The sequence below is a fragment of the Penicillium waksmanii genome, assembly GCF_028829765.1.
Source record: "Penicillium waksmanii strain IBT 27052 chromosome Unknown utg000005l:1.0-5232799.0:1.0-5237142.0, whole genome shotgun sequence".
NCBI classification, from domain to species: Eukaryota; Fungi; Ascomycota; class Eurotiomycetes; order Eurotiales; family Aspergillaceae; genus Penicillium; species Penicillium waksmanii.
In genome coordinates this window covers 3,576,082-3,604,028 of record NW_026643252.1, presented here as the reverse complement: position 1 = coordinate 3,604,028, position 27,947 = coordinate 3,576,082, and the positions used below count along the sequence as shown (strand labels likewise).

Below are 27,947 nucleotides of genomic sequence, written 5' to 3'. Positions count from 1 at the left end.
ACCATTAAATGGTTCAACGAGAGACTTATGATCGATAGCGCGCGCGGCGACATCACGCGTTGCGGCAGAAAATGGAAGGCACGTGCAAGCGGTGGATACAACGGTGAACGGAGGCAAATCATATGGCGGTGAGGTGATTTCAATGGATATGATTGGCTGCTTTGAAAGGCGGGCTGAAAAATGGCAGGGAAAAAAAAACCAAAAAAAAGAGCTCCGGCGGATCTGCCATCACTGCTTTGGGTCAATCTTCGATCTTTTTCTTTTCCCCATCCACGCCCGTTTTCCCAGTGGTCCATTCTTTTCCCTCTCTCTTTTTCCTGTTTACTATCTGCATTTATTTCTCTCGATTCATTTCACAATGTCTGCCGTGCAGCCTGTCGCCGTCTATGCCCTCCGGGTTCCTCCCGGTGCTATGGTTGCCGCCGTACCCAATGCCGCCGCATCGGTGAGTACAAAATCTTGCTGATATTCGCCAGAATCCCGCCATTGACTCTTTATCCTTTAGTTCCGTGTGAGCATGGCCGCTATCGACCCTGATGAGGCCCCCGAGCTCGATGCCGATAGTGAGGCTGGCAAGCCCTCTCGCGCGACTCTGAAAATTGTTCGCCCTCCTCCCGGCCTTGACTTTGATGAGGATGATGAGGACTACAGCGATGAGGAGGACGATGAAGAAGATGAGAACTCTGATGACGAGGAGGTCAACGGTGGTCCCAGCGACAAGGAGAAGGCTCGCAAGCTGAAGCAGGCCGCCGTCCAGAAGGAGCTGGCTGAGGCTATGGAGGAGGACGACGAAGATGATGAGTCTGACGATGGTGGCTTCGACCTGAAGGCTGCTATCTCCAAGCTTATCAAGGGCAAGGGCCCCGCTACCGATGATGACTCTGATGATGAGTCTGACGAGGAACTCGACCTCGACGAGAACGTCCTCTGCACACTGAGCCCCGAGACGGTAAGCATTGATTCTTTCTTATTGATAATAGTAAAATTTCTAACTCGTCTATAGAACTGGCAACAGCCCCTTGACATCACTGTCTGCGAGGGTGAGCGCGTCTTCTTCAAGGCCACCGGTAACCACACCATCTACATCACTGGTAACTACGTCATTGGTCTCGACGAGGGCCGTCCTGAGTTCGATGAGGATGAGGATGATGAGGATGAGTACGATCTGTCTCCTGATGAGGATGAGCTCGACATGGACGACATCATGGCCCTAGACGGCGACGACAGCGATGACCTGGATGATATGGAAGATCCCCGCATCACCGAGGTTGACAGCGAGGAGGAGGCCCCCAAGCTGGTTGAGGCCAAGGCCAAGGGCAAGAACAAGCGCGCTGCTGAGGAGGAGAGCCTCGATGACCTGATGGCCAAGACCGCCAAGGGCAAGGCTACCAAGGCCGAGGAGAAGGCTCAGCAGAAGAAGCTCAAGAAGAACGACGGCGCCGCCGCCGCCGTTGAGCCCAAGAAGGAGGCCAAGACCGACAAGAAGGTCCAGTTCGCCAAGAACCTTGAGCAGGGTCCTACCCCCTCCGGCGACAAGCCCACCGGCACTCTCGGAGTGAAGGAGGTTCGGGGTGTCAAGATTGATGACAAGAAGCTCGGCAAGGGTGTTACTGCTAAGAGCGGCAACACTATCGCTATGCGTTATATCGGCAAGCTCGAGGATGGCAAGGTCTTCGACTCCAACAAGAAGGGCAAGCCCTTCACCTTCAAGCTCGGAAAGGGCGAGGTCATCAAGGGTTGGGACATTGGTGTTGCCGGCATGGCCCCCGGTGGTGAGCGTCGCATCACCATCCCTCCCCAGCTGGCCTACGGCAAGAAGGCTCTTCCCGGTATTCCCGGCAACTCCAAGCTCATCTTCGACGTGAAGCTGCTGGAGATCAAGTAAATTAATTGCTGATTTGTGTCCTGAGCCTTCTACCATTTTTTCCCAGGGTGTTATTTGTGGCTCCGGTTTGATTGCATGATTTCCCGTGATATCCGGCTTGTTTCTTTTATTTTGCTGTCTCTCACTCTCTTGAGGAGGCCGAGACCATCACGAGGAGATTATCCCCCCTTGCATGGAAAAAGTGCCTGATTTGTTTGTTGTAATTTGTACCTGTTCATGTGTATCTGAATCTATTTTGCCTAACTGGTTTTTCTACTCCAATTTTTTCCAAGTTGCTCCGCCATAGGATGCCCTATGTAGTACTATGTATAACTACTATGTGGTACTACTAGTAGTAGTAATTATGTACTAGTAGTACTGCACATCTCGTCACTTTAGGAAGTTGCTACCATGGTAGCCCTAACTTAAACTCAACGCCGTGCCTGCCTTTGGTGAAATGCATTCCATTCCGCGGTTTCCTTCTCGCGGCCTTTTGAATTTGGAATGGCTCAAGTTTTTCTACATTTCATATCTGGGCAGAAGTCCAACTCCGACTCGACATTACCATCCCAGCCCCTCCTTTCTTGATATACCCGAGTCACATTCTTTTCTTCTATATTTGGACAGCCATGTCGTGAAAGCAGACACCCTCTATACACATGCTTTTCCCTTTGGAATGCTTCCTACTCTATATACGACATGACTAACCCACGAGACAAGAAACTACGAAAACGACGCAGTGTCTTCGGTCTCTGGATTCCAGCTAAAGTCGTTCCTTTTAGCAACAGATTCGATACGTCCCCTACTGATTCTGCAGTGTCAGACTCTCCTGCGTCAGATTCCATCATTCGTCCCCGCAGAAGTCGAGATCGTCTGAAGGTCCGCTTGACTCGGAGTGGATCGAAGATTCTATTCTTATTTGGACTGGGAGGATCTTCCAACGGTTAGTGGTGACCCATCGACATACTTCCCCTGACCTGGAAACTAACTACCAGTCACAGGTATCAAGACGAGTGTCGGATTTGGATCCTGTGGAGATATTTCAAGCCCGGAAGGAGACCAGACCCCATCATCCGAAGTTGCAGAAAGAGGCAGCCCCATCTCTTTGACTAGCGATGGCTCCCCAGAAAGTGAATCGCCCGTTGTCGCTCGCTCAATCGATGTCCATCCGCCAGCTACTACCGCTCTCGATAACCCTGCTGAGATCCCCGCAGATCGCCATATATCAACGGCGGAGACTGATGTACGGACTGGTGAATGCGAGACACAAAGGCACCTTGCCAATGAAGATTCCGGTTGTTTTTTTATTGGTAGCGAACCAGCAAGCCACCCGAACTCAACGCTAGTTGACAGATTTTCCCAACGATTCTCCCACACATTTGGACACCCAACAGTTATTCGCCGTGCCCACTTACGATCAAGACCAAGTATTCCTTTCCAGGAGTATTCAACAACAAGCACTCCAGATAAGTTAGGTGATGGTGCCGATGACAGTTCCGACCCCTCCACGGCTCCGAGTAGCAACGAGTCCCCCCTTGTCGGAGTTGCCACCCCGCAGACTCCAGTGACCTCTGAAGAGAAATCCACCTCATCAGAAAAGTATAATGCGACTTCGGGACGACGATATTCGCTGGACTGTGCTTCAGATATCAACACTACCGCGGGAAGCAGATCGCCAACACTCGCACCATCCATCTTGACCATTGAATCTACCTCAGCGGCCAAGTTATACCTGGAGCTTTATTTCAATTCCATCTTCCAGAATGTTGACCCAAGGGTGCACCGGCAGCATGAATTGGAGCAGCACATGTATGCGTTTCAACTCTCCCCCAGGCCCAGGCCGAAACCAGAAAAAACTGGCTTCTCCAGGAGAACGGATATCTACGCCAATGTCGAAACTTGAAAACGAAGATGCGAAGCACCCGAGTCGAAGGAAAGACTTCGATCGCTGGCTACGAGACCATCAAGATACTGGGTAGAGGCAGCTTTGGTGTGGTGCGCCTTGTACGTGAAAAAGACGACATCAAGAGCGATGGCGAGGCAGAGCGTACATCCAGACCAGAGAGAGCTTTGTCCAACCCTAGACCCAGATCTATTGGAGCATTGAGATCCGCAGCAGACGGAGCCAAAAATGGCCGGCGGAAGGTGATGACAGGAGAGAAGAAGGAGGTATATGCAATGAAGGTGATCAGAAAGCGCGAAATGATCAGCAACTCCCAGGAGGGTCACATTCGAGCGGAGAGAGATTTCCTTGTTGCATCCGAAAGGTCTCAATGGGTGGTTCCGTTGATAAGCAGCTTTCAAGACAACGCCAACCTTTACCTTGTCATGGATTACATGGTTGGCGGAGACTTTCTTGGGCTGTTGATCCGCAAAGACATTCTACGTGAAGAGTGGACCAGATTTTACGTCGCAGAAATGATCTTGTGTATCGAAGAAGCTCACCGACTCTGTTGGATTCACCGTGATATCAAACCAGACAATTTCCTCATTTCCGCCTCCGGTCACTTGAAGATTTCTGACTTTGGGCTGGCTTTCAACGGACATTGGTCTCATGACCAAGTTTACTACCATAATCAGCGCTACTCTCTTCTGGGAAGGCTCGGGGTCACTATCAAAGGCGATAAAAAAGATCAGTCTCAGATGACAGAGAATGTGGAGAATTCTCCTGATCCAAGGCTCCATGGTCTGGAAGACCCCTCCAGATACAGCCCGCCATCAACAGATTTGTTAGAGTGGCGTAACAGCAAAGAGAGACGAAGGTTCGCAAAGAGCGTGGTAGGAACAAGCCAGTACATGGCTCCAGAGGTTATCCGGGGTGAGATGTACGATGGGCGATGTGACTGGTGGAGCCTGGGAGTTATTATATACGAGGTGAGTGGAGAATCTGCACAGCAAAGGATGGCTTACTGAGTGACAAGTAGTGCTTTTATGGGTTTACCCCATTTGCCTGTGAGAATCGCCATGACACCAAGGTGAAAATCCTAGTAAGTCTCAACCCCAGACGTTTCTTGCTAAGCGTTTTCTCTAACATCGGCACCGTAGCAACACTCAAGAAGCTTGAAATTCCCCAGGGAAAAGCCCACCGACAAGATTGTATCGCTGGATGGAATCGATCTCATCAGTCAAATCCTCCAGGAACGAGAGTTTCGACTGTGTTCCCCGAGATACCATGTCAACGACATATTGATCGGCCGGCCTGTCACCTCCAATTTCTTGTACTCAATGGACCCTCGATATCGACACATCAACAGCTATTATGTGTTCCCGAATGACGCCGTTGAGATCAAAGCCCACCCATTCTTCAGAGGAATCCAGTGGAACCAACTTCATTTGACTCAACCGCCAATGATTCCCCGCGTCAAGAGTTGGGAAGACACCCGATATTTTGAAGATTGGAAATCCAGTGGCAACGCCGAAGAGTCCGTAGGGGACAGTGACAATCAGGAGTCCGAAGAAAAGTCCGAGGACAAACCGAATGATTCACTGATAGAGGCCTCCTCATCCCATCAAATCCACGTGCTGTCTGATCAACCGGCACCTGATGTTGACGCTACCACTCCTGCAAATGTCGACTCTCAAAAGGCGCCGGCGACTAAGAAAAAGAGGGAGAGAAAACGCGCCCGTGACAAGATATTGCGAGACAGGAGAGCGGGCAAAACAGCGCTGGAAATACGCAAGAGGTCTGTCTTTTTGGGGTACACTTATAGACGACCGATAGGCCCGGAACTCGCCCTCAGTCCAGATCGTGGCCGTCAGAGGATTGGCAGGAGGGAGTTAATGGACCTTTACGCTTATTAAGTGGTTTTTTGAGATGAGTTTTTTGGATGTTTGGTTGCAGCTCTTTCTATTGACTTTCTACGTTTTGGTGTTTGGTGTTTGGTTATCCTGAATTGTCTTATTCATACCGGCCCTTTTTTGTAAGGCACTTGTTGCTCTCTACAAAGCTCGTGTTGGTTTTTTTTTTACCGGGTCCAACCCTCTCTCGCTCCTGTATATTAATAACAGAATATCAACTAAACATGGCATTGCCACCTGGGCAGTCACCTCCTCTATCTCTAGACAATCGCAAGGCCATTTACATCGAGCTGCGAATAGTAATTGGGAAATATGCCCAGGAGAGCTTCTGGTATCATTGTTTGATAGATTGCTGCAACGGTGCACGCCGAGGCCATACTGTACATGTGGGAAAAGAAACGCCAAATAGCACGAGGGTGCTTCAATACGCCATGGCTGCCAGTCTAAGCTGGCGTAAGACCAAAAAAAGCAAAGTCCAGTACCATGCATACGCATAAAGATAGTCTCTCCCCAACGCCAATTTCTATCATCGAGTTTTGACTGCGTCATCGTTGGGCCGAGAAAGAAAAGAGAACCGCAGACCTCAGAAAAGGGCAAAATATCAATCCGGGGTTCAAGATAGGGAAGGGTATCACATTGAAGAAAGAGGAGGCAAAATTATGGTAAAAATATAAAGCTACCTCAGAGAACAGGGGCACTCATGGAGAAGGCCGAATCAGTGACTCGGTCTTCAGGCTTCATGGTACCATTAAGCAGAGGACAAAGTTTCTTGTTGGTTTTGATGTGTCCAACCTGTCCACAGTTGGCGCACTTGCGTTGGGTACCGGCGGGTTTTCCGTCAGCCGAGGAATCGCCAGAGCGAGAAATGCCCTTTTGCTTCTCTCGAGCAAAGCGGCGTTCCTTGTTACGGTTAAGCCGGCTCAGCTCATTTTCAATCAGCTTGCGGTTGCGGGCATCAACTTCGGCATCTCCTGTTGGCTTGAGGGATTCCAGCTTGGTGGTGAGGGCTTCGCTGCGGTGGCGGTGTTGAATGTATTGTTTGATGACGCGCGGGTCCCGGACGATCTGTTCTCTCTCCACGATTTCGCCATTGTCGGCCTTGATTTGACGCGTGATCCGTAGAACCTTGCCCCTTTGAGTAGCGAAGCTCATCCTACTGAACTGGCTAGTTGCCTCATCGTTGTGATGATAAGGAGCCGGAGTAGGTGCTTCGGATCGTGGCGTTGGCTTATTGAAGTCTTCTTCCTCTTCTTGATCGACATCGCTCTCTTGGTCGGAATGCTCAACAGTGGAGGAGAGACTGGCTTTCTGGGAATCCCAGATTCGGCGAATAGAAGTCTCGTAGGACCTTTGCTGGCGCGCAACATTGTAACTGTGACCGCCGAGCTCTTTCAGCCGTTGTGCGTCCAACTTGTCCTCCACACTTTCACCGATGGCTTTGAAGCCACCTTTCATGGATGTCTTGATGAAACTGAAGCCCTCGCCACGAGCGGTGGGATCACCTTCGCCGTGGAGTTTCAGCATCGCTTTTCCCTGGGATGCTAGCAAGAAATTGCGGCTAGCTTTCCAAGGAGCCATTTGTTGCTCAAAGCTCTCGCTTTCTTCGTCGTCGTCGTTATCGTTGTTGTTATCTGCATCGTTACCAAAGCCAGTATCGTGAAGATGCTGTTGGCCAACTTGCATTGATTCCAAAAGACAAACATCTTCAGGTTGGACCCATGCTCGTATGGTATCTTGGTCGGGGAGAGTGGAATCAAGAGGTTTCCAGTACTTGGTGTCCTTGTCGTGCTGCAAGAAATCCTTGACTTTTTGTCTGTTCTGCATGTCGGTAGTGCCCGGAATATGTGCTGTAACGTCACTAATCGAAAGTCGGGAGTCGGCACTCTTTTTCAGAAGTCGGTAGACAAGCATCTTCATACGATTCTTGGCAACAGTGGTGACTTTGCGGGAGTGGGGACCGGGGATATCCACGGAAGGAAATTGCTGTCCAGCAACATAGAAATTTTCGATATTGCGAACAAAGAAATTGCTGCCCCCAGAGCCCGTAGAGTTGCGAACTACCAGGAAGTCGTTGGACTTGGCTTGATGCGGGAAAAGCGGTGCTCTATACATCGAATTCGAAATTGCTGGGGTGATTTCACCTGGATCCACATGTCCAAAGATGGAGAATGGACTCTTGTCTTGAGGTAGCAAAACAGCAGTCTCTCCGATGTCTGCCCTTGGACGGGTCGGATCATCGGGGTTCTTCCGCCGGTAGTAGTTTATGAATCGGTTGCACATGCCAAAGTTAGAGAGAGCCATTGGGGCTTCCTCGGAGTACTCCACAAGCAGGATACTGGAGTTATCTGCCATAGAGAGGGACTTTGTTGATTCGAAGAGGGCCTTAGGGTCTTTGCCCTTATAATGCTTTCGTTTGACATGTGTTGGGTTTTTGAACCAAGAAGTTTGACCCTGCCGGAAGACCATGGCAGGCCGATGGAACGATCGGGATTCAGTCTTCGCCAGCTCCGTTTTGTAGTAGGGCCACTGCAGTCGCAAGGCCGGGAGAGCATGCTCTAAGGTCACATTGCCGAGTGTGCTTCGTATCTTGTTTTGATGATTCTGCTTCAGCATGTCGTAGGCCTGGTCGTTTGAGATATTGTATCGCTGAGTCAGACGGCGAGTAGTATTCAAATCAACTTCCTCTCCATTACGAGGGACGGCATGTTTTGGTTTTTGGACGACGGAATCGGGCCTTAGCTCTTCGACGAGAATATTAGGATCATTCATATCGATGGTAACCTTCTTTGCGATCTGCGAAAGTGCTTGTTCGGGGTCATCGAGGAGTGGAATGTCGAGGTGAGACAAAGCAATGACATCCATGGGAGTTGGTCTAGTTTTACGCTTCTTCGAAGGATGGTCTGCATCAAACAGCCAATCGTCATCGTCGTCGAGTAGATCAGCCGCGGGCTTCTTTGGCTGTTGTTTTTCCTTTTCTGCCCCAGAAAGGTCTTCGTCCCTGACATCCCAATCTGCACAAATAGTGCGAAGATCTTGCATGGTGAATCCGCCGGGAAGTGCCTCATCCACATCCATATCTGCTAGTTCGATATCCTCCTTTGACTCCTCTTCCTCCTGTGTGGCCTCGGTGATCATCACGATACCCATGGACTCATGGTCAAGACCACGCTTAGCCGCTTGGCCAGTTCGAAAGACGCGCTCCTGATCCGGGGCTAGTTCAATATTGACCTTGGTGGGAAGGACTGGCTTCGGAACTTTTAATGGTTGTTTTCCTAGGAAAATCGCCTTTTTATGAGGAATGAGCTCTAGCCAGCGCGGGAGGGCGCTGCGGTCAAAGCTCGGGAACAACGAGCGGAGAAGTTCCTCATGATTCTCTGGTGGTGCCGGGAGGGTTTCAGGCCCCATTATCGATGACATCGCAAACAGTTCCTGCTGTAGTTTCCAAGCGCGTAGGGTCGCTGGGTCCATATCCTCTGACAGGACACTCTCATCATCCTCAAAATCATCCTCGATCTCCATCTGCTGGGGCTCGGGCTCTGGAGCAGGTGGAATAGGAGGCAGTTCAACGGGTTGGCTGGTCACTGATGGCTCCTCATCTTCGAAGAGACCCTGGGTGTGATCTGCCTGATCAGCAGCGGGGGACATAGGTTCATCGCCGAAAAGATCATCGAGATTGTCCTCCTGTCCCTGTGTGTCCGCACCCTCCTGCTCTCCGAATATGTCATCTCCACCCCCGAAAAGATCAGCGTCCTCCTGATCAAGGTTCGCAAAAGGATCTTCGTCCGCATCGTTCGTTGAGGGCTGTAGAGGCACAGCGGGCGTCTCCTCGGGAAGTTCGTCGTCGTCAAAATCTTCGTAGTCAACAGCATCATCTGCCTTCTCGCCAACATCGAGGTCTCGCGACAAGAAGTCAAGTTGCGGGCCGCTTTCGTAATTGTTCAGCTGTCGCATCACATTGTCGAAGTCGGCATCATCCGGCTCCCCGGAGGGCTCATTCTGAGTGGCGTGAGGCATATTTGGCTTCTAAGGGAGAGATCGCACCCTAGGTGAGTGAGGCCTAGATATGGCAAGGGCACAGGCGTGGTGTCTGAGTAAAACGATGGATGAACGAAGGGCGACAGGTAGCCAGGCAGGCAGAGTCTGGGGTTTATGACGCGCACATCGGGGGGCGGATCCTATATATCGACTAAGCCGGATCGGATACGCAGGTCGGCGTAAAGGTTGCGGGTGTAAAAGAAGGAGCGAAGGAGGGGAGAGGAGCGAAGGATGAGGATATGTAACTGGACTCAGGCGCGGCACCGCGGCCGAAAAGCCGCGCGCCTGGGCGCTAACCCGATCGGGTAATCAGCTTTATAGCGGGGATTCAAAAGCGCTCAGCATTCGAGCCGGGAGATGGAATTTTGATGGGTAGATGAGAGGGCAGTATCTATATTAGAGACAAGGATGAAGGATACGCAGTCATAAAAGGTGTTATGCAGGCTCAAGTCTTACACAGCCACCATAATCTTGCCAGGCGCCGAGTGAAAGATATTTAGAATCAACCTTGAAAATGATACTTGTTAAATTTGGATATAGTGCAATAAAGAGAGTATTATGATTTTACATTAAAACCACCGTAGTAAATGCACAACGCTTTGCTGTGACCCTCCATGCAGTAGTGTATCACTGCCGCCTTGCCGTTGCCCTGGGCGAATTTCGCTAATTGCTTCACATCCGAGGTCCTGGGTAAATACAAAGCCATGTGTTCACTGAAGGCAGAGTATTCCTTGTAAAGAGTCTCCAGGGAGTATGGCTCCATGGTCTTCAGATTGAAAACCTCATCAGAGCGATATCCCGGTCCTAAAACACTCAAGAGTCAGCCATATCCGCGAACAAGAGCATCAATGAAACATACCACCCCATGGAGGACTTGCGAAGATGACACTGTATGGGGCCAGGTCTTTAAGCTGGTTTTTGAGGACCTGGAAGCAGTCCCCTTCGAAGAAAGTGATCTGTTTGTCCACCCCATAGATCTTCGCATTATGCCTGGCACATTGTAGGACAGCAGGATTCTTTTCAATTGCATAAACTCGCTTCCACTTTCCAGTCTTGGCGAAGGCGATCGTATTGCCTCCAGCACCGGCAAATGCATCAATCAAGATGCTGCGGCCTGCAGGTGCCCTCTCTGCGATGTGTGCCGCGATCTGGCTAAGGATTGATTGGTTTAATGGAGAGTGAGATTGGAAGGATAGAAAGCTACTCACTTAGCAACGGGCTCTGGAGTTACTCCAAACCAGGCATCATCTGTCAGCCAAACTCCTTCGTCATATTTGGAGAAGATGCGGTAACGCTGAGACCAGTAACTGTTATGGGTTAATTGACGTTCCAAGTGGGAAAGTTGCCAGGAGTCTTACTTTTGGATATCCCATGGTACTTCTTGCAGATCACTGTAATGGTGCACCTCAGGAGGTGCCTCATCTTCGTCGGCCATGGCGTCGTATTCAGCTGTAAGAGACAGGCAGTGGCATAGAATGGGATCCCATGGTCGATCAAGATAAATTGCCCCCGATAACCGATAACGCGCATGGCCGAAAGTGTTTGCCATGTTTGCACCGGTATTTGGCCAGCTCGCGAACTCCAAGCTTCATCCTCTCCAGCCTCAACTATTCCCCCGCATTTTCTTTCAGATCAGCTCAGTGGCTATTCAACATAATGTTTGGCGCACTCAACCGGTTTATCGGACGACTGGACGGCGAGCCTTCACAACAATCCCGGGCTGGGCCTAGCGACAGTGCCTTTGGTTTTCAAGTACTCCGCAATAAAGACAAGGAGATACCCTTGGAGCCATGGTTTGATTTTATTGTGGGAATTAATGGCCATGCGATTGTATGGAGATAATATAACCCCTGAAATATTTGAACCATGATTGCTAATTTATTGTATGTAGGAGGATCCTGATCCAAACCTCTTTGCGACAGAGGTTCGCAATTGCGCCGGTTCAAGTGTGACGCTGGAGGTCTGGAGTGCGAAGGTACCGCAAATATGCCTGATGATTCAAAGAAACAAGCAATATTAACGAAATGTTACATAGGGCCAACGCACTCATACGGTCACCATTCCAGTTCCAGCCACAAACCCGTCCCTCGGCGTCGCTCTACAGCTAGCCCCTCTCAACTCCACCCAAAACATTTGGCATGTACTCGGGATCCCTTCACCCTTAAGTCCAGCATATCGTGCAGGCCTTCTCCCACATTCGGATTATATTATTGGAACCCCAAGCGGAACGTTAAGAGGAGAGTCGGCCCTCGGGGAATTGGTAGAAGATCATCTCGACCGCACCCTGGTTTTGTGGGTATACAACAGCGAGTTTGATGTGATTCGGGAGGTGGAGCTCGTTCCCACTCGAGGCTGGGGTGGCGAAGGTGCTGTTGGTGCGGAGTTGGGCTTCGGTGCGTTACATCGACTACCTGTTGGACTAGGCGAAGAGGTCGAGGGACCCGGAGAGCTCGTCTTTGAGACCCGAGAGGATGGAAGCTCCACGGCATTCCCACAGGCTGGTGGTATTGGACCGGAAGCTGGAGCACCAGGCCAATTCTTGGTTCCCGCCAATATCGTATCACCTCCCCCTCTCGCTGCACAGACAGCAGTGACTTCGCCTCCGGAGGCAAGGTCATCCTCAAGTCGCCGTGGAAAGACACGACCTTCTGCCTCCCCCAATAGGGCATTCGATGATTACTTTGCTGAAGGCGAACAGAAGAGCCGGGAGGAAGACTACACATCGTCCCGTAAAGGAACACCTCTTCCTCCGCCGCCAAAGGCCGGTGTTTCTCCAGGTGCTGGTGCCTCAACCCCTCCGGCAGTCGAGGCCGTGGAAGGGGAGCCTGGTCCATCCCAAGAAGAGTGATGGAATGATATGCATTACTGTCAGCTTTGACGCCGAGAACTATGAATTTTCAAGAGTAATACCAATTGCAAAGCAGTACAGTACAATAAACTTCTCCCTGCAAACTGCTTCAGGCGAGCCATTTCGAAAGCAATGAAATAGAAGACTTCAAGATGGATTTCTGTTGACAAAGGGAACTGGTCCGGATTATATCGTCGGATCTGCGAGTTCTAAACGTACATATGCAAAAAAAGAAATCCCCGCAAGCCACGTGTGGGCTGACGGTATAAAACCAAAATAACCTTCTAGTGACCCTTACTCACCAACTGCTCCAGCTTCTTACGGCCCTCACCAATCTTATCTTCCATCATCTGGCGGGTCATCTGGCTGTGCGCAATGCTAGTGTACCAGATACGCTCTGCCCGCTCGCGAGCAGCCAAGTGTTGATCCGCGACCGCAGGGAACTTCTTCTCATACTCCCAGGCCAAATCAGAGATGTTACGCATAGTCACGGGGAGGAGAGACCAGGCAGCGACGGTGCCGAAGGCCAGAGGGGACATGGTGCGAAGGAGGATACCGCGGTTGCGTGACACAATGGAGCCGGCCATGGCGGCCACAACAACATAGACACCGCCTGGAGTCAGGTTCTCACCCGACTCAGCAGAAGGCGCGAGCGACGCAACGGTGTTGGTGAACGCATTTTCGATGTGAAGGGCCCGGGATAGGAAGCTGTTGAAGCCGTTCTCTGCGGCAAGGGAGTTGTTGTAGAGGAAGAGACGGGCTTGTCGGACCTGAGCGGTCAGGATATCTGTCGGAGTAGGCGAAGAGGGAGTTGAGGGCAACAGGGGTAGGGAAATTTCCTTGGTGGGAGCTTGTTCCACAGGTGCAGGGGCGGCGGGCTTGGAAAGCTCGGGGATATCAGATGTGATGTCGTCGTAGATGGGTTTCCGCTGCATCGGGAAAGTCATCGTATGTCAGATATGATCATTTTAGATTCGAAGTAGACCGATAGAATGAATGGGGCATCTCACGTCGCGAGCATCTTCCGCAAAAGCTGTTTGCTTGGGGTACAGAGCCATGCCTCCAGCGAGGAGGGTGGCTGCGATCGGAGCCACAGCCCGCTAGGAACGTGTCAGCACGAGATTGATCAGTCAATTGCAAGCGAGATGATTGGGTATGGCTGGAGACCAGTTTACATACTTGCTGCAACATCGGGCGGAACGACATCCTGGGTGTGGGGGAGGTGAGGTGAGGTAGACAGAGTTGAGGATGAAGCAAAGTCGGGTTGAAGTTGAGGCGGGAATTCTTCGGCTCGGCGGAACCCAGAAAACTCCGTCATTGCCCGCGCGCTCTCCTTCTTTCCCCAACTTCTCGACTTCTTGACCTCGATTTCCTTTGTGGTTTTGGTGGACTTTTGTATTTTGGATTTATTATTTGCATTTCTTTCATTTGAACCATCTATACCATGTTTCGCCCTGTTGGGCGGCGGGCGTGGACATGCCGTGAATGTCTCCTGCGCAAACACTCCCGAACCTTTGCAAGCGCCGCCTCTCCTGTTCCTCGATTGCAACCAGATTACGTCCCAGTCGACAATAGCTCACCGAGGAAGAACGCTGACGACGATGCTTTACGCCGCGTATTCGACTCACAGCCATTTTGGAAAGACTTCTCGCGCGCACGAAACGCAACATCGTCCAAGTCGGCGGGTTTAGTTCAGAACCAATACTTGACGAGCCCCGATGGCTTCAGAGCGTTTGCTCACGTATCGTTGCACAAATGTCAGGCTATTGTAGCCAAGGTTCTCGAGGCCTCGACCCTGGATGAATACCGAGGACTGGCACGGAATCTGGACCGACTCAGCGACCTCCTTTGCCGCGTGATAGACCTTTCCGACTTTATTCGAACCATTCACCCCGATCGACGAATTCAAGAAGCAGCGACGCAGGCGTACGCTCTCATGTTCGAATATATGAATGTGCTGAACACTACAACGGGCCTCCATGAGCAATTGGGCAAAGCTCTTGATAATCCGGAAGTGACGTCGCACTGGACAGAGGCGGAAACCATCGTCGCCAAGATTCTTATGAGGGATTTCACAAATTCAGCAATTCATATGCCACCGGCTGAAAGGCAGCGATTCGTGAACCTCTCTAACGATGTCAGCCAGGTTGGCTCAGACTTCTTTGGGGGAGCAGAGCCAGCAAGATCACAGGTGACGTTCGGTGCCAACAGCCTTCAAGGGCTAGATCCTATTGTGATCCAGCAAATCAAGAAGTGGAATAACAAGGCACCGGTACCAACGATGGGAGTCGTCCCTAGACTTGTTCTACGATCCGTACGAGACGAAGACGTGCGGAAAGAGGTGTATCTCGCAACGCGTACATCTAGTTCCCGCCAAATTCATCGCCTCGAGAAACTCTTGAAGAAACGAGCCGAACTCGCTCAGATTTCTGGCTTTAACAGCTTCGCTGACATGACCCTGAGCGATAAGATGGCCAAAAGCCCCGAAGCGGTTTCGAATTTCCTGACGTCCCTCATCTCAAGCAACCAGGGTCTTGTTAGTGAAGAACTATCTCAATTGCAAAAAATGAAAGGCAGTGCCCTCAAGCCATGGGACCACGCGTTCTATGTCCACAAACGTGTGATGGAATATTCCCAGTCTCGCCGCTCACGCGAATTGAGTGCCGTCCCTGAGTTCTTCTCGCTCGGGACAGTCATGCAAGGCCTCTCTCGACTCTTTGACAGACTTTATGGTGTTCGTCTTGTTCCCCAAGAGACAGCTCCTGGCGAGACCTGGCATCCGGATGTCCGCCGACTGGATGTCGTAGACGAGTCCGAGAAGCACATCGCGGTCATCTACTGCGATCTTTTTACTCGAGCTAGCAAACTGCCAAATCCAGCTCATTTCACCCTGCGGTGCTCGCGCGAAATTTCCGCCGATGAAGTTGCAGAATGCGCTTCCCTGCATGAGAATGCGCACCCGAATGATGGCATGGCGACTGCAGTCGATCCTCAGACCAAGACCCTGCGCCAGCTGCCAACAATTGCCCTTGTTTGTGACTTCCAAGAGCCGGTCACAAATGGATCGGGCCGCCCCACGCTCTTGAGTGAACAAAGTGTACGCACTCTATTCCACGAGATGGGCCATGCCGTCCACTCGATCCTAGGCCAGACACCGCTCCAGTCAATCTCTGGAACTCGATGTGCAACCGATTTTGCTGAGCTTCCCTCCGTGCTGATGGAGAGCTTCGCTACTGCTCCCGAAGTCCTTTCTCTGTATGCGCGTCACTGGAAGACTGGCGAGCCTCTGTCTGAGAACATGATGCGCAGTATGGAGTTGGATCGGACTGCCCACGGATCTATATACGGTGCTGTTGAGAACGAGGCGCAGATCCTTATGGCTCTCGTTGATCAAGCATATCACTCCATTCCTTCGAGCGACGCAACTAAGGGTATCGATACCACCGACATCTACCACAAGGTGTTCTCTCAATACTCTAGCCTCCCCGACCCGGACGATGTTGGACCTCGGACTTCGTGGCAAGGCTTCTTCGGTCACCTCTACGGCTATGGCGCCACCTATTATAGCTACATCTTCGACCGCGCTATTGCCAATAAGATCTGGCAGGACGTCTTCCAATCCGGCCGAACATCCGTGGATCGGGCCGCCGGCGAACGCTACAAAAACGAAGTTCTTCGTTGGGGTGGTGGCCGTACAGGCTGGGAGTGTGTAGCAGGGGTTCTAGGAGAACAGAACCCTTCGAATGCCAATGGTCGTCTTGTGGAAGGTGGTGATGAGGCTATGCGCGAGGTCGGTCGCTGGGGATTGGGCCGTGATGGGGTGTCGGGCTAAAGCATCGACCCTCTTATATTATGATGATATCCTATATGTAAATATACATGCTGAAATAATTCCCGGGTCGTTCCAGATTGTTCTGGTCTGAACCACTGTCAAATATTGGAACAAATTCCCGAACCTCCTTAGTATCATGTGAACGGAGTTTTCGGCCAAGCCGACACCGTTGTAGATCACTCAAAGAAACTGCTTCTTGGCAGCTGCACAACCAGAGATCACAGGGAACGATGCAGTAGCCTGCGCTTGACAAGTGTTGATTGGGTTGATTGTCTCAGCTCGGTCAAAGAAGGAAGCCATCTTTCGTCGGCGGCTGATGGTGGGCGGTCCGTGTCTCACTTCTTTCGAGCGTGACTTAGCGAGCGGTCAGGCCGGGGAACAGATACCAACACCAGGTATGTTGATGTTAAGTTTGACTGGTCAGGTTTCGACTGTATTGATCGAGAGAGACATTGAAACTGATACCAGACGCCAAATTTTCTAATTTCCGCTACCGGTTTCCTACATTTCTATGGAGCGAATGGGGGATAATGGGTATGGCGTGGGCTAGTCGCCCCGTGCATGTGGCTTGCTGCAATGGTACATCTGGGGGATACGATTGCATGTCGGTTCATACCATGAGGGAGTTCGTCGTGCCTGTGATTATCCTTGGCCTAGGCATAGCCTTCGAGACTCCCCTGGCCCTCCATCCTCAAACCACACAATCCGCCTCCCATCTGCTGTCTCATCTTTCTGAGATCTCGTCTTATACTTGGAAGACGAAAGAAAGGCCTTTACTGCAGGCTGTCTCGTGCTGCGGGTTTGCGTGCATACAACACCCCGCCGTGTCTTATCTTGCAGCCACGGGCCTGCTCGCCTTCAGCTCTCTCATCTCTGAAAAGGAGGGGGATACGAATCGATTTTCGAGTAAAACACACCAAAATAACAACGCAAACAGGGCCATTTGATTCATCGGAAACTAGATACGACGGCACACCTCCCTCTGAGCCTAGCGTTGTTACCACCTCTCTCAATCATTGCCCTTCCAGCATACATCACAAGCTCGGCAGCTTCAGAATGCCAGAAACTCCCATTTTTCGCGATGATGCATCGAAATTAAGTGACGCATCTTTTTTCGACAGCCTACGATCAAACTGAAATACCCCCGCGCCAACTTCGCCGGCGAAGCACAGTGACGACGTTGAAGCGATGGGCGTCGAAGAGAGTGTCGCGTGCATCGTTGAATGATACCCAAGGAAATGAACTCAGCGAGAAGAACCTTTCATCTCTAGAACACGAGACGCTATATCTTGGAGGAAACAACAATACCATCACGACAAAGGACTTGAACTTGAAAGAAATAGCTGAAGGGGAGGAGTTGGCGAAGAGAACTGGGTCGATTCAAGAAGTCGTCGAGACGCTTCCGCATCGTGACTTGCAGGAAGACAGGTATCCATACATTCTCCAAGAGTACGATGCTTTTTGTCACGAGTTTACTTTGTCCGGCTCTCACCGGACGCAAAAGGATTTCGACTTGTCAATGGAAATAGGACAGGATGCCAATGATCCGATAATAGGCAAATCCAAAATAAACCATACCTTGACCTCGCACTTGGCTGAAGAGTCTGGATCTCCATTCAGCAATCTTGAATATCAAGCGAACATATCACAACCCCAATTAATGAACTCGAAATGGGAGGATACAGCTCCACAGACGCAATCGATTACTTCGATGTACCCCGGGGGTCCGTCAACAAACGACGACAACTCGGGAATTACTGGAAAAGAGACCGATATATCAATATCCTCCTACCAGCCCCAACCCCCCCTCCTATGTTATGACTCCGCTTGTTTATATGGAGATGCGGCGCGCCACTCGCGAGCGAAAACTATCCCGGCAAAAAAGCCTCTGGCAACCGCTCAGGTCGCTATTTTCAAACGAATCGCTACATAGGCAATAATATTGATATGAGATTGTCTTTCAATGATTTAGCAGCTATCTTCCAAGCCATAAATTAGTCCAGAAAAGGAGTGGTTAAAAGAATTGTATACTGTATGAGCAAAGGCGGAACTGCCCTGTAGCTCGTTCATAGTTACAGGACAGCACTGACCTCCTAGTTTTGGGCTTGAGCACTTAGCACCACAAATCCAACCGGCAGCTCGGTGGCCATCTTATCCACCTATATACCTACCGACCACCCCATCATCTTCAATGTCCGGATGAACGATCAGTTTTCCCTCTAGCTCACTAGGGATAACCTACAGACCCTTATATTTGATCATTTCCTTGATACGATCCTAGATAGCGACATATCCCTCCTTATCGATGACTCCAAAATCGCCGGTACGGAACTACTTTGTTCCATCCGAGTCGATACTATAAAAGGCATCCTTGGTGGCCTCTTCATTTTTGTAGTAGCCCTGGGTCACATTGGGTCCCCGACACCAAATTTCGGCAGGTTCTGTCGATCCATCCGACTTAATTGCTACGTCTGCCATTCAAGTCTATAAGCAAGAAAACAGGCCGGTTTAGCTCGGTTAAAATTACATTGAACCGCTTGTCAAGAAAATACCTAAGAGGCTGCTTCTCGTATAAACTAAAGTAGCATTTCTCACATTCAGATAGTAGCTACAGGAAGTACTATTAGCGTCGATATCATATTATAAGACCAAAGTACAGCAGGGAAGATCATATAGCCTAACAAATAAATAGACACAACACAGCATTTGAGGTGATAATCTGGATAGATAAGGTATACAGTGGTTACAATCATAATTCGATAGCCAAGAGGTGGCTTAGAAAAGGATCTTGATCACAACTCCACATCACTTTCTTCTGGCATAGGCAGTTTACACACCTCATCCATTTGTCTCTGGTTTTCCTCAAGTTCACCAGGGCAAGGTGGATACCAAAAGCCGGGTCCAGAAGGGTAATGGACTTGGAAACCCTAAGTTGACGGTCAGTTTACCTTGAGCGAATAGAATATTCAAAAGAGTTCGAAGCACATACTACTTCGGGTTGACCGGTTAGTTGCTCCAAGATCCATCCAAAGGGTCTTCGCATAGATGTATCCGCTAGAAGCATCGCAGAGAAGTGAGTCTTATCCGTCTCCCAATTAGTCGTATCCCGATATTCATTGTAGTGAAATGGCGTAGAACCCATCTCCTCGGGCCAAGAGATCTCTGTCGGCTTTATCTTATATTTAGTATCATCTTCATAGGCCTTATAGGCAAAGACCATAATCGGCAAATGTTTTGGGTTATCGGAGTATTGCTGGGATAACAGAATCTCTCCTAGAATCTATGAGTTAGTTGTTGATATGTATTGGAACGGGCTTTGGAAAACTAAAGAGAACATACGATACCATGAAATTGTGTTATTGATACTGTCTTGATTAGCGAGATCCACCATAATAATAGCGGCATCGCTATCTTCGATCCATTTTGCCCTATTTTGGGGCGTGCTATGTGATCCAGAGATATCCCAGATATCAAAGGTACAAACACCAATCGTCTAAGAATGAATATTAGGGAGGGTTTCATAGTGTCACATGATACCATATATAGCAGTTAAATGGAACTTACAGAACCAAACTCACGCAGGCGACTTTGGTAATTAATTGTTGGAACGTAATCATCTGAAATATAGTCATCTAGAAACATAGATACCCAGTTCGACTACCGGATATGGTCAGTGATATCGTTGATGATCGGGAAAATAGGGTTTCTTTACTTTGCCAACACACGCATCACCGACCAAGGCCACTTTGATGTTTCTCTCGAGGATCTCCATGATTGCAAGGGCCCAGGGTTCAGGAATTAGGTGTTGACCGATTGCGCGGCCGTGTTTGAGTGATGGTCGGGTATAAAATAAAGGTCATGAAAGAGAAAAGCGGGCGAGCGGGTTTTTCAAACATCCCGATGGTCGTGATTGACGTAGCGCTAGTCGGTGTGGGGACACAAGTGGGTAGGGCAGTAGGGACGGTAAATGGGGCGAACAAGGCATACTCTACCCTACCATTCTTATATTCGCCTATTGACTCGAATGAATTTTGTTTCGTTATGATGTAATGAATGAAGATCTTTAGAAATTCAAAACAACCATGTGGTGGTCCTATCATAAACCATTGCGAAAGATCTCGATGTTTTGTCCGGTGTTATATTTCAGAACCAAAGAATATCGCTTCGGCAGCAAGCTGTTTCCGCACTATTTTGCACCACATGCGGGACGAGTCTGTTTGCTCGTTCCGAGAACCCGGACTTTGGGAATGTAATTGCTCTTAATGTATCAAGATACCCGGCAGTTTAAGCTGTTCAAAGTTCCCCCGGCTGATGCCATATAGGTACGAACTCTGGCAGATGTCGATATCACGACCTTGAAGATCCATCACCATGATGGACGGAGCGATGTTCGAGCTTAAAGAGCCCTGGAAGGAGATTTAGCATCCATAGGCATTGACGATGACGATGACGGCGAGGGAAATGCAATGCAGCTGAACTTCACGATTGACGATTACTACTAGTGGTGTCCGACGTTCACTCCAAAAAGGGAATAATCTTATGTTGTAAGAGTGGAGTATATACATATACACGTAGCAACTCATCCGTAGAAGCAGACGAGGTGATAGCATTAAACAATAAACGTATGTGACATAAAAGCCGCACGGCTCCAACAGAAGCAGGGTATCCTGAGTCCTATTACATACAACGAGCCAAGACGAGGAACGAGCGAAATGGATCTAACAAAGGGAAATCATGCCGTCCTGCAAGGGATTGATTGACATTCCCTGGCAAAAGGTCTAACAATCACGACCGTCCCCAATACTTCTACCGAGCGGCAGGAGTATCGGAACGACTGCGGCTGCTTTCTGATTCTTGAACTGAAACTGCCGTTTCTGGGTGGGGGGGTTGACGAGAGACTGCGGGTGTCGGGGGTAGCTCGGCGGGAAAGATGAGCTAATTCTCCGATGAGTCTGCAAGGGACATCGTTAGCACGGATCCTGCGGTGGGTAGGGATAAATTGTATGTAGGTGGACACTAACTTGCGATGCTCATCATACCACTCGTCATTCGCGTATCGGATGTGCTTAAGCTGTTCCTGAATGCTTGCCATCTACAGATATTGATTAGTTTATGTAAGAATCAAATTTGTCTCAACCTCATGTAAATGGATGGAATGCGGGCAGATCTGAGGAGTATGAAGATTTCAAACGGGGATCTCCCACCGTTCCCTCGATGGATGGGCCAAGGTCCTCACCTTCCGTTGCGGCTGGACCTCCCTCCTCAGCGTTCTCGCTACCCTCCTCTGCCGATGCCCATCGGCTAGCATTCAGCCCGGATGAAGTGCTCTTGTCATTGTCGTTGTTGGTCTTCAGAGCAGCGAGCTCAGCCTCGAGCTCACGGATACGTCGACGACTACCGGAGATTTGGCTCTCAATATCACCGAGTTGATTGAGAAGAGACATGTTCTTGTCAATTTGGTCGTTCAGGTCGCGCTCGCCAGAAGCAAGCCTCTCCTCCATGGCCTTGTTCTGAACCCGGACTTCCTCAAGTTCCTGGCTTGCGGCAGTGTGCTTAGTCTTGAGCGAGTCAATTTCTGCCTGGGACTGGGAGAGCTGGGCCTTGATAGATTCCAGATCGGACTGGTTGCTGCTGGACGCAGCAGCGGATTTCTGTAGTTCCTCAACCTGAGCGATGGCTGCCTGATGCTTCTCAGCAAGTGCTGCATGCTCGGTTTGGATGTTGGAAAGCTCAGTAGCGTGCTTTTCCTCAAGATCGCGAGAAGCATTAGTCGCCGATTCCTGCACTGCCAAGTGGGCCTTTTCGAAATCCACCAGCTTCTGCTCGAGCTCCACGATGGTCGCTTTCAAGGTATCAAGGGCAGATGTATCCGCTGCAGCAGACTTGGCCTGAGAAAGCTGCTCGTTGGCTGCTGCCAGGGCGGCATTGTGCGACTTCTGGAGTTCCTCGATGTTGGCCTTGTTTGATGCCTCAAGCTGCTCTTTCAGACCAGCAACTTTAGTATCTTGGAGGGTGAGAAGTTCTTCAATCGCCTTTCCGTGCTCAGCATCGGCATCAGCAGCCTTTGAGGCCTGAGAAGCCTCAAGTTCAGCCTGGAACTTCGCCTTAGTTTCCTCGAAGCCCCTTTGGAGTTCAGCAATCTCCTTGGCGTGCGTCTCCTTATCAGTCTGGCCGGCGGTTTGCAGTGCCTCAAACTCGGCCTGCAGCTTAGCCTGAGCCTCTTGAGCTTGTTGCTGGAGCTTGGCGTCACTGCCTCGAGCCTCAGTGTGAGTCGCAAGTTCTCCAGCGTGGCGCTCCAGAGTCGACTTCAACTCAGCCTCGAGGGACTCGACGCGAGTAGCATGGCTAGATTCCAGATCCCGGTTTTTAGCAAAGAGGTCGTCGTGCTTCTGCTGAAGTTCACTCAAAGCGCCCTCTTGGGATCCCGAGGCTTCCTGGTTAGCCCGCTCCAGCTCAGCGACATGCTCGCTCTTCACAGCCTGTAATTCCTGAGCATGCTTCTCAATAGCAGCGGCAAGTTGGACTGCAGCATCTGTAGCCTTGTCCTCCAAAGCCTTCAGCTTATCATCCTGCTCTTTAAGCTTGGTTTCTTTCTGAACCTCCCTGGACTTTGCCTCGCCCTCAAGGTTCTTCAGGCTGTGGTAAAGCTCTTCGGCCTCGGTTTGCTTGCTTTGAACTTCCTGCTGCAGGGCCCTGATCTCACCGGTTCCAGTGGACAGCTGAGTTTCAAGAGATTCAACCTTCTGGCGAAGGGCCTCAATTTCGTGAACGGCATCCTCCTGGGCATGAGCGTTGCCCTCGTCAACAGCCCGACGAGAATCAACGAGTGCCGTTTCAGATGCGGTGAGTTTCTCCTGAAGGGCCTTGATCTCCGACTCATGTGCAGCCTTGAGCTCAGAAATAGCAAGATCGTGGCCACCTTGGCTAGCTGCCTTGGCAGCATCTAGCGAAGCACGCAGCTCCTCGAGCTGTTGAGAGTGCTCGGTACCAGTTGACTCAGCCGCGGCCTTAGCAACAATAAGTTCCTCTGCATGCGATGCTGAAAGGGAGCTCAAAGTAGTGTCGTGCTCAGCCTTCAGGTTGGCTACCGCGGCTTCGTGGGTAGACTCCAGCTCCTTGACCTTTGCAGCGGCTTCGCGTGCCTCCTCAAGCTCAGCCTGAGCCTTTTCAATAGCTTGCTTCAGTTCAGTGATTTGTTGATCCTTCTCAGCAAGGGAACTAGTAGTCTGCTCTGAGCTTTCCTGGGTAGAGGATTCGGCCTCAGCAAGCTTAACTTCCAGAGTAGAAATTTGCTCTTTCATCTGTGCAACAGATGCGTCAACGGCTTCCTTTGCAGCCGCTATTTCTTTGTTGGAGGCAGACAGTTTTTGAAGCTCGGTTTCAAGATTCTCAATGACCTGGCTGGACCCCTTAAGTTCACGCTCAACATTAACGCGGGACTGAGACTTCTCTTCTTCACGCAGTGCCTTTTCAGATTCAATCTCAGCCTTCAAGGCATTTATCTGCTCTTCAAAAGCAGCAGCAGCAGCCTTGTGATCTGCGAGTTCCTTCTCGAGAGTTTCAAGCTGGGCCTTGTGAGTATCCTTCAACTCTTCAAGTGCAGCGGCAGTTTTGTCGTCACCAGAAGCAGCGGCAGACTGCTTGGCTTCCTCAAGCTGCTGCTGGGACTGCTCTTCCAGTTCCTTGCACTGGGTTTCCGCATCTTCGAGTCGGGTTTGAAGAGAATGAAGTTCTTCAGCGTGCGAGGAGGTGAGCTTTTCAAGCTCTGCGGTGTGCTCAGCACGAATTGCCTCAGTGTCGGCACTGTTCTCAGCAGCCTGTTCTCCCGAGAGTGACAGCTGCCCCAGCTTCTCATTCACCGTCTCGAGCTCGGCCTTGAGGTTGTTGACAGTCTCTTCACTCTCAGACAGCTTTGTCTGGAGAGCCTGGAGCTTCTCCTCAGCACCAGCACTTCTAGCAGTGGAAGTGCCAAGCGTGCTAAGACGCTTCTTCGGGTCTGTGGCCGAGGATGCGACAGACCGCGCAGTAGAGGTGGTGGAGGTAGGCCGCGTGGCAGTCCGAGTGGCAGTTGTGGATGAAGGAGTTGTGCGAGTGGTGGAAGTCGCGGATGTGAGCTTCCCAACGGGCTTGCTGGTCGAGGTGGCGGTCCGGGTGGTAGAGGCTGCGGGCTTTTTGTCCAGAGCAGAACCAGCAACACTCGATCTGCGGTCGAGAGTTGAAGAGGTCTTCAGGGGAGTACGCGTAGATGCGGTGCCAGCCATCGACATGCGCTTTGCAGTGCTCGAGATGCCTCTCTTCTCATCTCCGGAGCTAGCGACTGAACGCTTCTCGTCCGCGGAGCTGCTAACCGAGGCGCGAGACCGGTGAGAAGAGGTCGTCGAAGTACTCAAAGGCTTGCGGGTTGCGGAGGTGGCAGTGGTAGTGGTAGGACGAGTTGGAGGTCTGTTTAGGGTGCTGCTCGTCGATGTCGTGCCCCGTGTGGTCGAAGTTGTAGGTCTCGACGATGCAGTGGAGGTGGAGGACGAGGTGGGACGTTTGGAGGCAGTCGAGCTTGAGACTGGACGCTTAGCAGAAGCTGTAGCACCAGTGCTGCCTTTGGCGGCCGAAGGAGAAGCTGGGATGTTTTCCTTGGGTACCTCGGGGCTCGACTTGGCTTCCTCACCTCCCGACAGAATGGTGGAGTCTACCGGGGTGGCCGGAGGCACAACCTCGGTGTTGACCTCGGTGTCGACCTCGACATCGGAGGAAATGGGAATAGTAGGCTCTTCGGTTGAGGCCATAGTCGCGGCCAATTGGTACGGTTGGATTGTAGGAAGTATGTAAATTTAGCGTGGTGGGCGACTGGGCGACACGATTCTCCGGTAGCAAAAGGGGTCTATAGAGATGTGATTAACAATTAGCATGAGACCCTAGTAGGTAACAGGGTAGGTGGTATCCATATATATGTTAGGCCGAGAAAGAGCTGCAAGCTGCATGCTTTGAGGCCCAATACCATCATCCACAGGATCATTTGTTCTTCAATGCCCCTGGGTTGTAGCCAAAGCTCTGGGCCTCGGGATAAAGAATCTGGAAACTGTGGATGAAAGGTGCCTTGGTTGCCTTGAATAGACCACTGCAGAGGCTCAGATTGTAGACAGAGGCCGTGCAGAAGCACTCAATGCCCAGAAATTGCCAACCCGCTGGTCTGTGTTCAAAAGAAAGAAAGATGGTACTTACGCGGCGCGTATAGAGCTGTTCCAGGAGCTTCACGGAATTGGACGAGAGGACAAAGGAAAGCCTCAGCACGAATTCTGATAATCGGCCAAGTCGGCGACCACAGTATCAAGAGGAAAGACAAAGGTCGCGTTATGGCGCAAAAGGTTGGAGTGAAAAGCAGAGAATAGGAGGCGGGAGCAAAGCGGTGGAGACGGGGGGAAGGCGGAGGGCTAGGAGGAGGGGGGGGGAGGGATCGTCGTCTCTGCTGTTGGGAGTATCTACACAAAACGGCTGAAGACCCTATGCCGATCATTATTATATTCTAAACCTTGTCGCCGGACGCGCATGAACGCCCACGGTGTGATATATTGCACTCAGTTATTGTATTATCTCTATGTAAAACCGAACTTGAAGCTTGAGAACCCCTGAAGTGCAACGCGTTGACCAAAACAAAGGGCAATCCGTGGTTCGCCCAGCCCGATCCGCCGGAACCGAACTTGAGCCAAAATTCATATTGGGTATAGCGCATCAAGCATCAAATCATTGTAAAGAAGAAGAAAAGAGATATCAAATACAAGTTTTAATATCATGTCATATCAGTCCCATCGCTCTGGCTTTACCTTCCATGTCCCTCATACTCCGACCAGGGAGTTTATGCCCCCAGTGTGTGGCAATTTGAAGAAAAGGGTTATCTAGACTGGAGTGAGAATGGTTTCCTACCACAGAAGAATTCAAGTTAGTGAAATACTGACTGTCCTCAACATATCGAACCATCCCATGTCTCAATACTCGTTCCTCATTCACGGTCCAGTGATGAGTCACAGGTGGGATATCGGCCCAATCATGCTGGTCGTTGGCCGGACCAGGCCAGTGGGCCCTCAGCTGTCCATTTTCCAGAGCTTTCATAACACGTTGAAGTGGCTGGACAAGGGTCCCAGATCGGTAACTTGGCGTGAGCAGTCCCATGTATCGTTTGATAAGACTTATGCATACCAACAGCAGATCTAATGTCCGATACAGTTGGTCACGGGTCTGCCCGTCTGTTATTCGGTATATCCGGAAACCGAGTTGAGTCAAGATGACCATTTTCGGTATAAAATGCGCTTCAAACTGATCAAGCACACTGGATTCTTGCAGTACCTCTGATGTATGCTCGAAGAGCTGCCTGACTTCTGTCACAATGGATTCTCTGATATTCTGGAGCTGTTTCCGGAGAATTTCGGTGAGACCGCCACGCTCTATAGCTTCCTTGTAAAGATTTCGATACTCAGCGAACAACTGGTAGAGAGATTCGAGATATTTCGGTCGTGGCGATATGGCATATGCTTTCAAGCTTCGTCCTTTTTCGTTAAGCTTGTTCCATTCAGGACCCACACTGGTTTTCTTGACTTCTCGGACAAACCAATGGCGGAGATCACGAATAAGTTGTATGTTGGGATCGATTTCTTTTTTCCGCTTGTCTGATACTTGCTTGGCTGGTTGCGCTTGGGATTCAAATTCATGATCATTGACATTGTGAATGGTCTCATCATGAATAGTCTCAGCATACCCATGGGATAGATAGCTCCGGGCCGATGGACTATTATCGATCACTATCTCAATGTTCCTTCGTGATGGTACGAGTTGATGAGAACCCTGAGAGTGGACCGGTAAATCGTCATCTGGACCCCCTACGATCTGATCGGCATGTCCGCTGTGTTCTGCGCTGTCTTGCCTCGGCAAAGTGTCTGCATCTTCTGCGATGTCTTCTGCGTCCATTTCGATTTCATCTTCGTCTTCCTGACCCTCGTCGCCATTGACTTCCCAATGTTCGAAGAGCTCCTCGGTTCCTTCGGTTTGAGGATCATCTGCACGACTATTTCTTTCTTCCTCCTCCTCGTCACTCGAAAACAACTTCAACTCAGCATCATGATAGTCCGCGTCGGATGACGGCTGCTCTGCGCCCACTTCTTCAACGCTCTCCGGCTCGCGATTTGACTCGGGGGGGCTCAGCAGGTTCAGGGGTCGGTGTACTTTTGTTCTGACGGGTACGAGGTCTCCTTGATAGTTGTGGCTCGCTTTTGCGGGAAGGCTTTCGTGGCTCGGGCGAGGTGGGGATATCGTAGACGCCGTCGTGTCGCGCGGTCTGTCTCCTGGTAGCCGGAGCTGTGGTGGACACATTATTGAGGAAATCGAGGGACGTATTTGTCGAGAAACGCGCTTTTCTTTTTCGGGCAGGCGCCATGATCGCAAGGGAGTGGTGGCGATTGCCACTGAGTTTCGCGATGCGCGATGGGACATGCGACGTGTGACGTGCGGTAGAGGCGGGAGCGGAGCGGAGGTGAAAGAGCTTGGGTGGAGCCCATCTGTGCCCGCCTGCCGTCATCCCACTTCCC

General features: G+C 50.7%; 11 protein-coding genes across 11 annotated transcripts; 5 read left to right on the top strand and 6 right to left on the bottom strand.

The window, feature by feature from the left end:
* Window positions 1-358: 358 nt before the first annotated feature.
* N7481_006256 (uncharacterized protein) lies at window positions 359-1,885 on the top strand (the record flags this gene model as incomplete). Its single annotated transcript, XM_057265475.1, has 3 exons — window positions 359-445; window positions 506-949; window positions 1,004-1,885. 3 exons carry the CDS (start codon window positions 359-361, stop codon window positions 1,883-1,885), a joined length of 1,413 nt encoding a protein of 470 aa, XP_057123195.1.
* Window positions 1,886-2,563: 678 nt separating this feature from the next.
* Window positions 2,564-5,665, top strand: N7481_006255 (uncharacterized protein; the record flags this gene model as incomplete). The annotated part of the gene is made up of 5 exons (XM_057265474.1): window positions 2,564-2,807; window positions 2,866-3,641; window positions 3,698-4,738; window positions 4,789-4,851; window positions 4,910-5,665. 5 exons carry the CDS (start codon window positions 2,564-2,566, stop codon window positions 5,663-5,665), a joined length of 2,880 nt encoding a protein of 959 aa, XP_057123194.1.
* Window positions 5,666-6,343: 678 nt separating this feature from the next.
* Window positions 6,344-9,676, bottom strand: N7481_006254 (DUF3591 domain-containing protein; the record flags this gene model as incomplete). The annotated part of the gene is made up of 1 exon (XM_057265473.1): window positions 6,344-9,676. The coding sequence occupies one exon, from the start codon at window positions 9,674-9,676 to the stop codon at window positions 6,344-6,346; it is 3,333 nt and encodes a 1,110-aa protein (XP_057123193.1).
* A 577-nt stretch (window positions 9,677-10,253) lies between these two features.
* Window positions 10,254-11,132, bottom strand: N7481_006253 (RNA methyltransferase; the record flags this gene model as incomplete). Its single annotated transcript, XM_057265472.1, has 4 exons — window positions 10,254-10,501; window positions 10,557-10,849; window positions 10,906-11,004; window positions 11,056-11,132. The coding sequence occupies 4 exons, from the start codon at window positions 11,130-11,132 to the stop codon at window positions 10,254-10,256; spliced, it is 717 nt and encodes a 238-aa protein (XP_057123192.1).
* A 221-nt stretch (window positions 11,133-11,353) lies between these two features.
* Window positions 11,354-12,545, top strand: N7481_006252 (uncharacterized protein; the record flags this gene model as incomplete). The annotated part of the gene is made up of 3 exons (XM_057265471.1): window positions 11,354-11,527; window positions 11,589-11,672; window positions 11,733-12,545. The coding sequence occupies 3 exons, from the start codon at window positions 11,354-11,356 to the stop codon at window positions 12,543-12,545; spliced, it is 1,071 nt and encodes a 356-aa protein (XP_057123191.1).
* Window positions 12,546-12,829: 284 nt separating this feature from the next.
* On the bottom strand, window positions 12,830-13,751 carry N7481_006251 (MICOS complex subunit MIC26/MIC27; the record flags this gene model as incomplete). Its single annotated transcript, XM_057265470.1, has 3 exons — window positions 12,830-13,474; window positions 13,556-13,645; window positions 13,725-13,751. The coding sequence occupies 3 exons, from the start codon at window positions 13,749-13,751 to the stop codon at window positions 12,830-12,832; spliced, it is 762 nt and encodes a 253-aa protein (XP_057123190.1).
* A 238-nt stretch (window positions 13,752-13,989) lies between these two features.
* N7481_006250 (mitochondrial intermediate peptidase) lies at window positions 13,990-16,377 on the top strand (the record flags this gene model as incomplete). The annotated part of the gene is made up of 1 exon (XM_057265469.1): window positions 13,990-16,377. The coding sequence occupies one exon, from the start codon at window positions 13,990-13,992 to the stop codon at window positions 16,375-16,377; it is 2,388 nt and encodes a 795-aa protein (XP_057123189.1).
* A 617-nt stretch (window positions 16,378-16,994) lies between these two features.
* N7481_006249 (uncharacterized protein) lies at window positions 16,995-18,310 on the top strand (the record flags this gene model as incomplete). The annotated part of the gene is made up of 2 exons (XM_057265468.1): window positions 16,995-17,283; window positions 17,499-18,310. The coding sequence occupies 2 exons, from the start codon at window positions 16,995-16,997 to the stop codon at window positions 18,308-18,310; spliced, it is 1,101 nt and encodes a 366-aa protein (XP_057123188.1).
* Window positions 18,311-19,169: 859 nt separating this feature from the next.
* N7481_006248 (uncharacterized protein) lies at window positions 19,170-20,149 on the bottom strand (the record flags this gene model as incomplete). Its single annotated transcript, XM_057265467.1, has 5 exons — window positions 19,170-19,304; window positions 19,367-19,650; window positions 19,717-19,870; window positions 19,942-20,034; window positions 20,090-20,149. 5 exons carry the CDS (start codon window positions 20,147-20,149, stop codon window positions 19,170-19,172), a joined length of 726 nt encoding a protein of 241 aa, XP_057123187.1.
* A 960-nt stretch (window positions 20,150-21,109) lies between these two features.
* On the bottom strand, window positions 21,110-25,157 carry N7481_006247 (M protein repeat protein; the record flags this gene model as incomplete). The annotated part of the gene is made up of 2 exons (XM_057265466.1): window positions 21,110-21,469; window positions 21,582-25,157. The coding sequence occupies 2 exons, from the start codon at window positions 25,155-25,157 to the stop codon at window positions 21,110-21,112; spliced, it is 3,936 nt and encodes a 1,311-aa protein (XP_057123186.1).
* Window positions 25,158-26,163: 1,006 nt separating this feature from the next.
* N7481_006246 (uncharacterized protein) lies at window positions 26,164-27,732 on the bottom strand (the record flags this gene model as incomplete). The annotated part of the gene is made up of 1 exon (XM_057265465.1): window positions 26,164-27,732. One exon carries the CDS (start codon window positions 27,730-27,732, stop codon window positions 26,164-26,166), a length of 1,569 nt encoding a protein of 522 aa, XP_057123185.1.
* Between the last annotated feature and the right edge of the window lie 215 nt (window positions 27,733-27,947).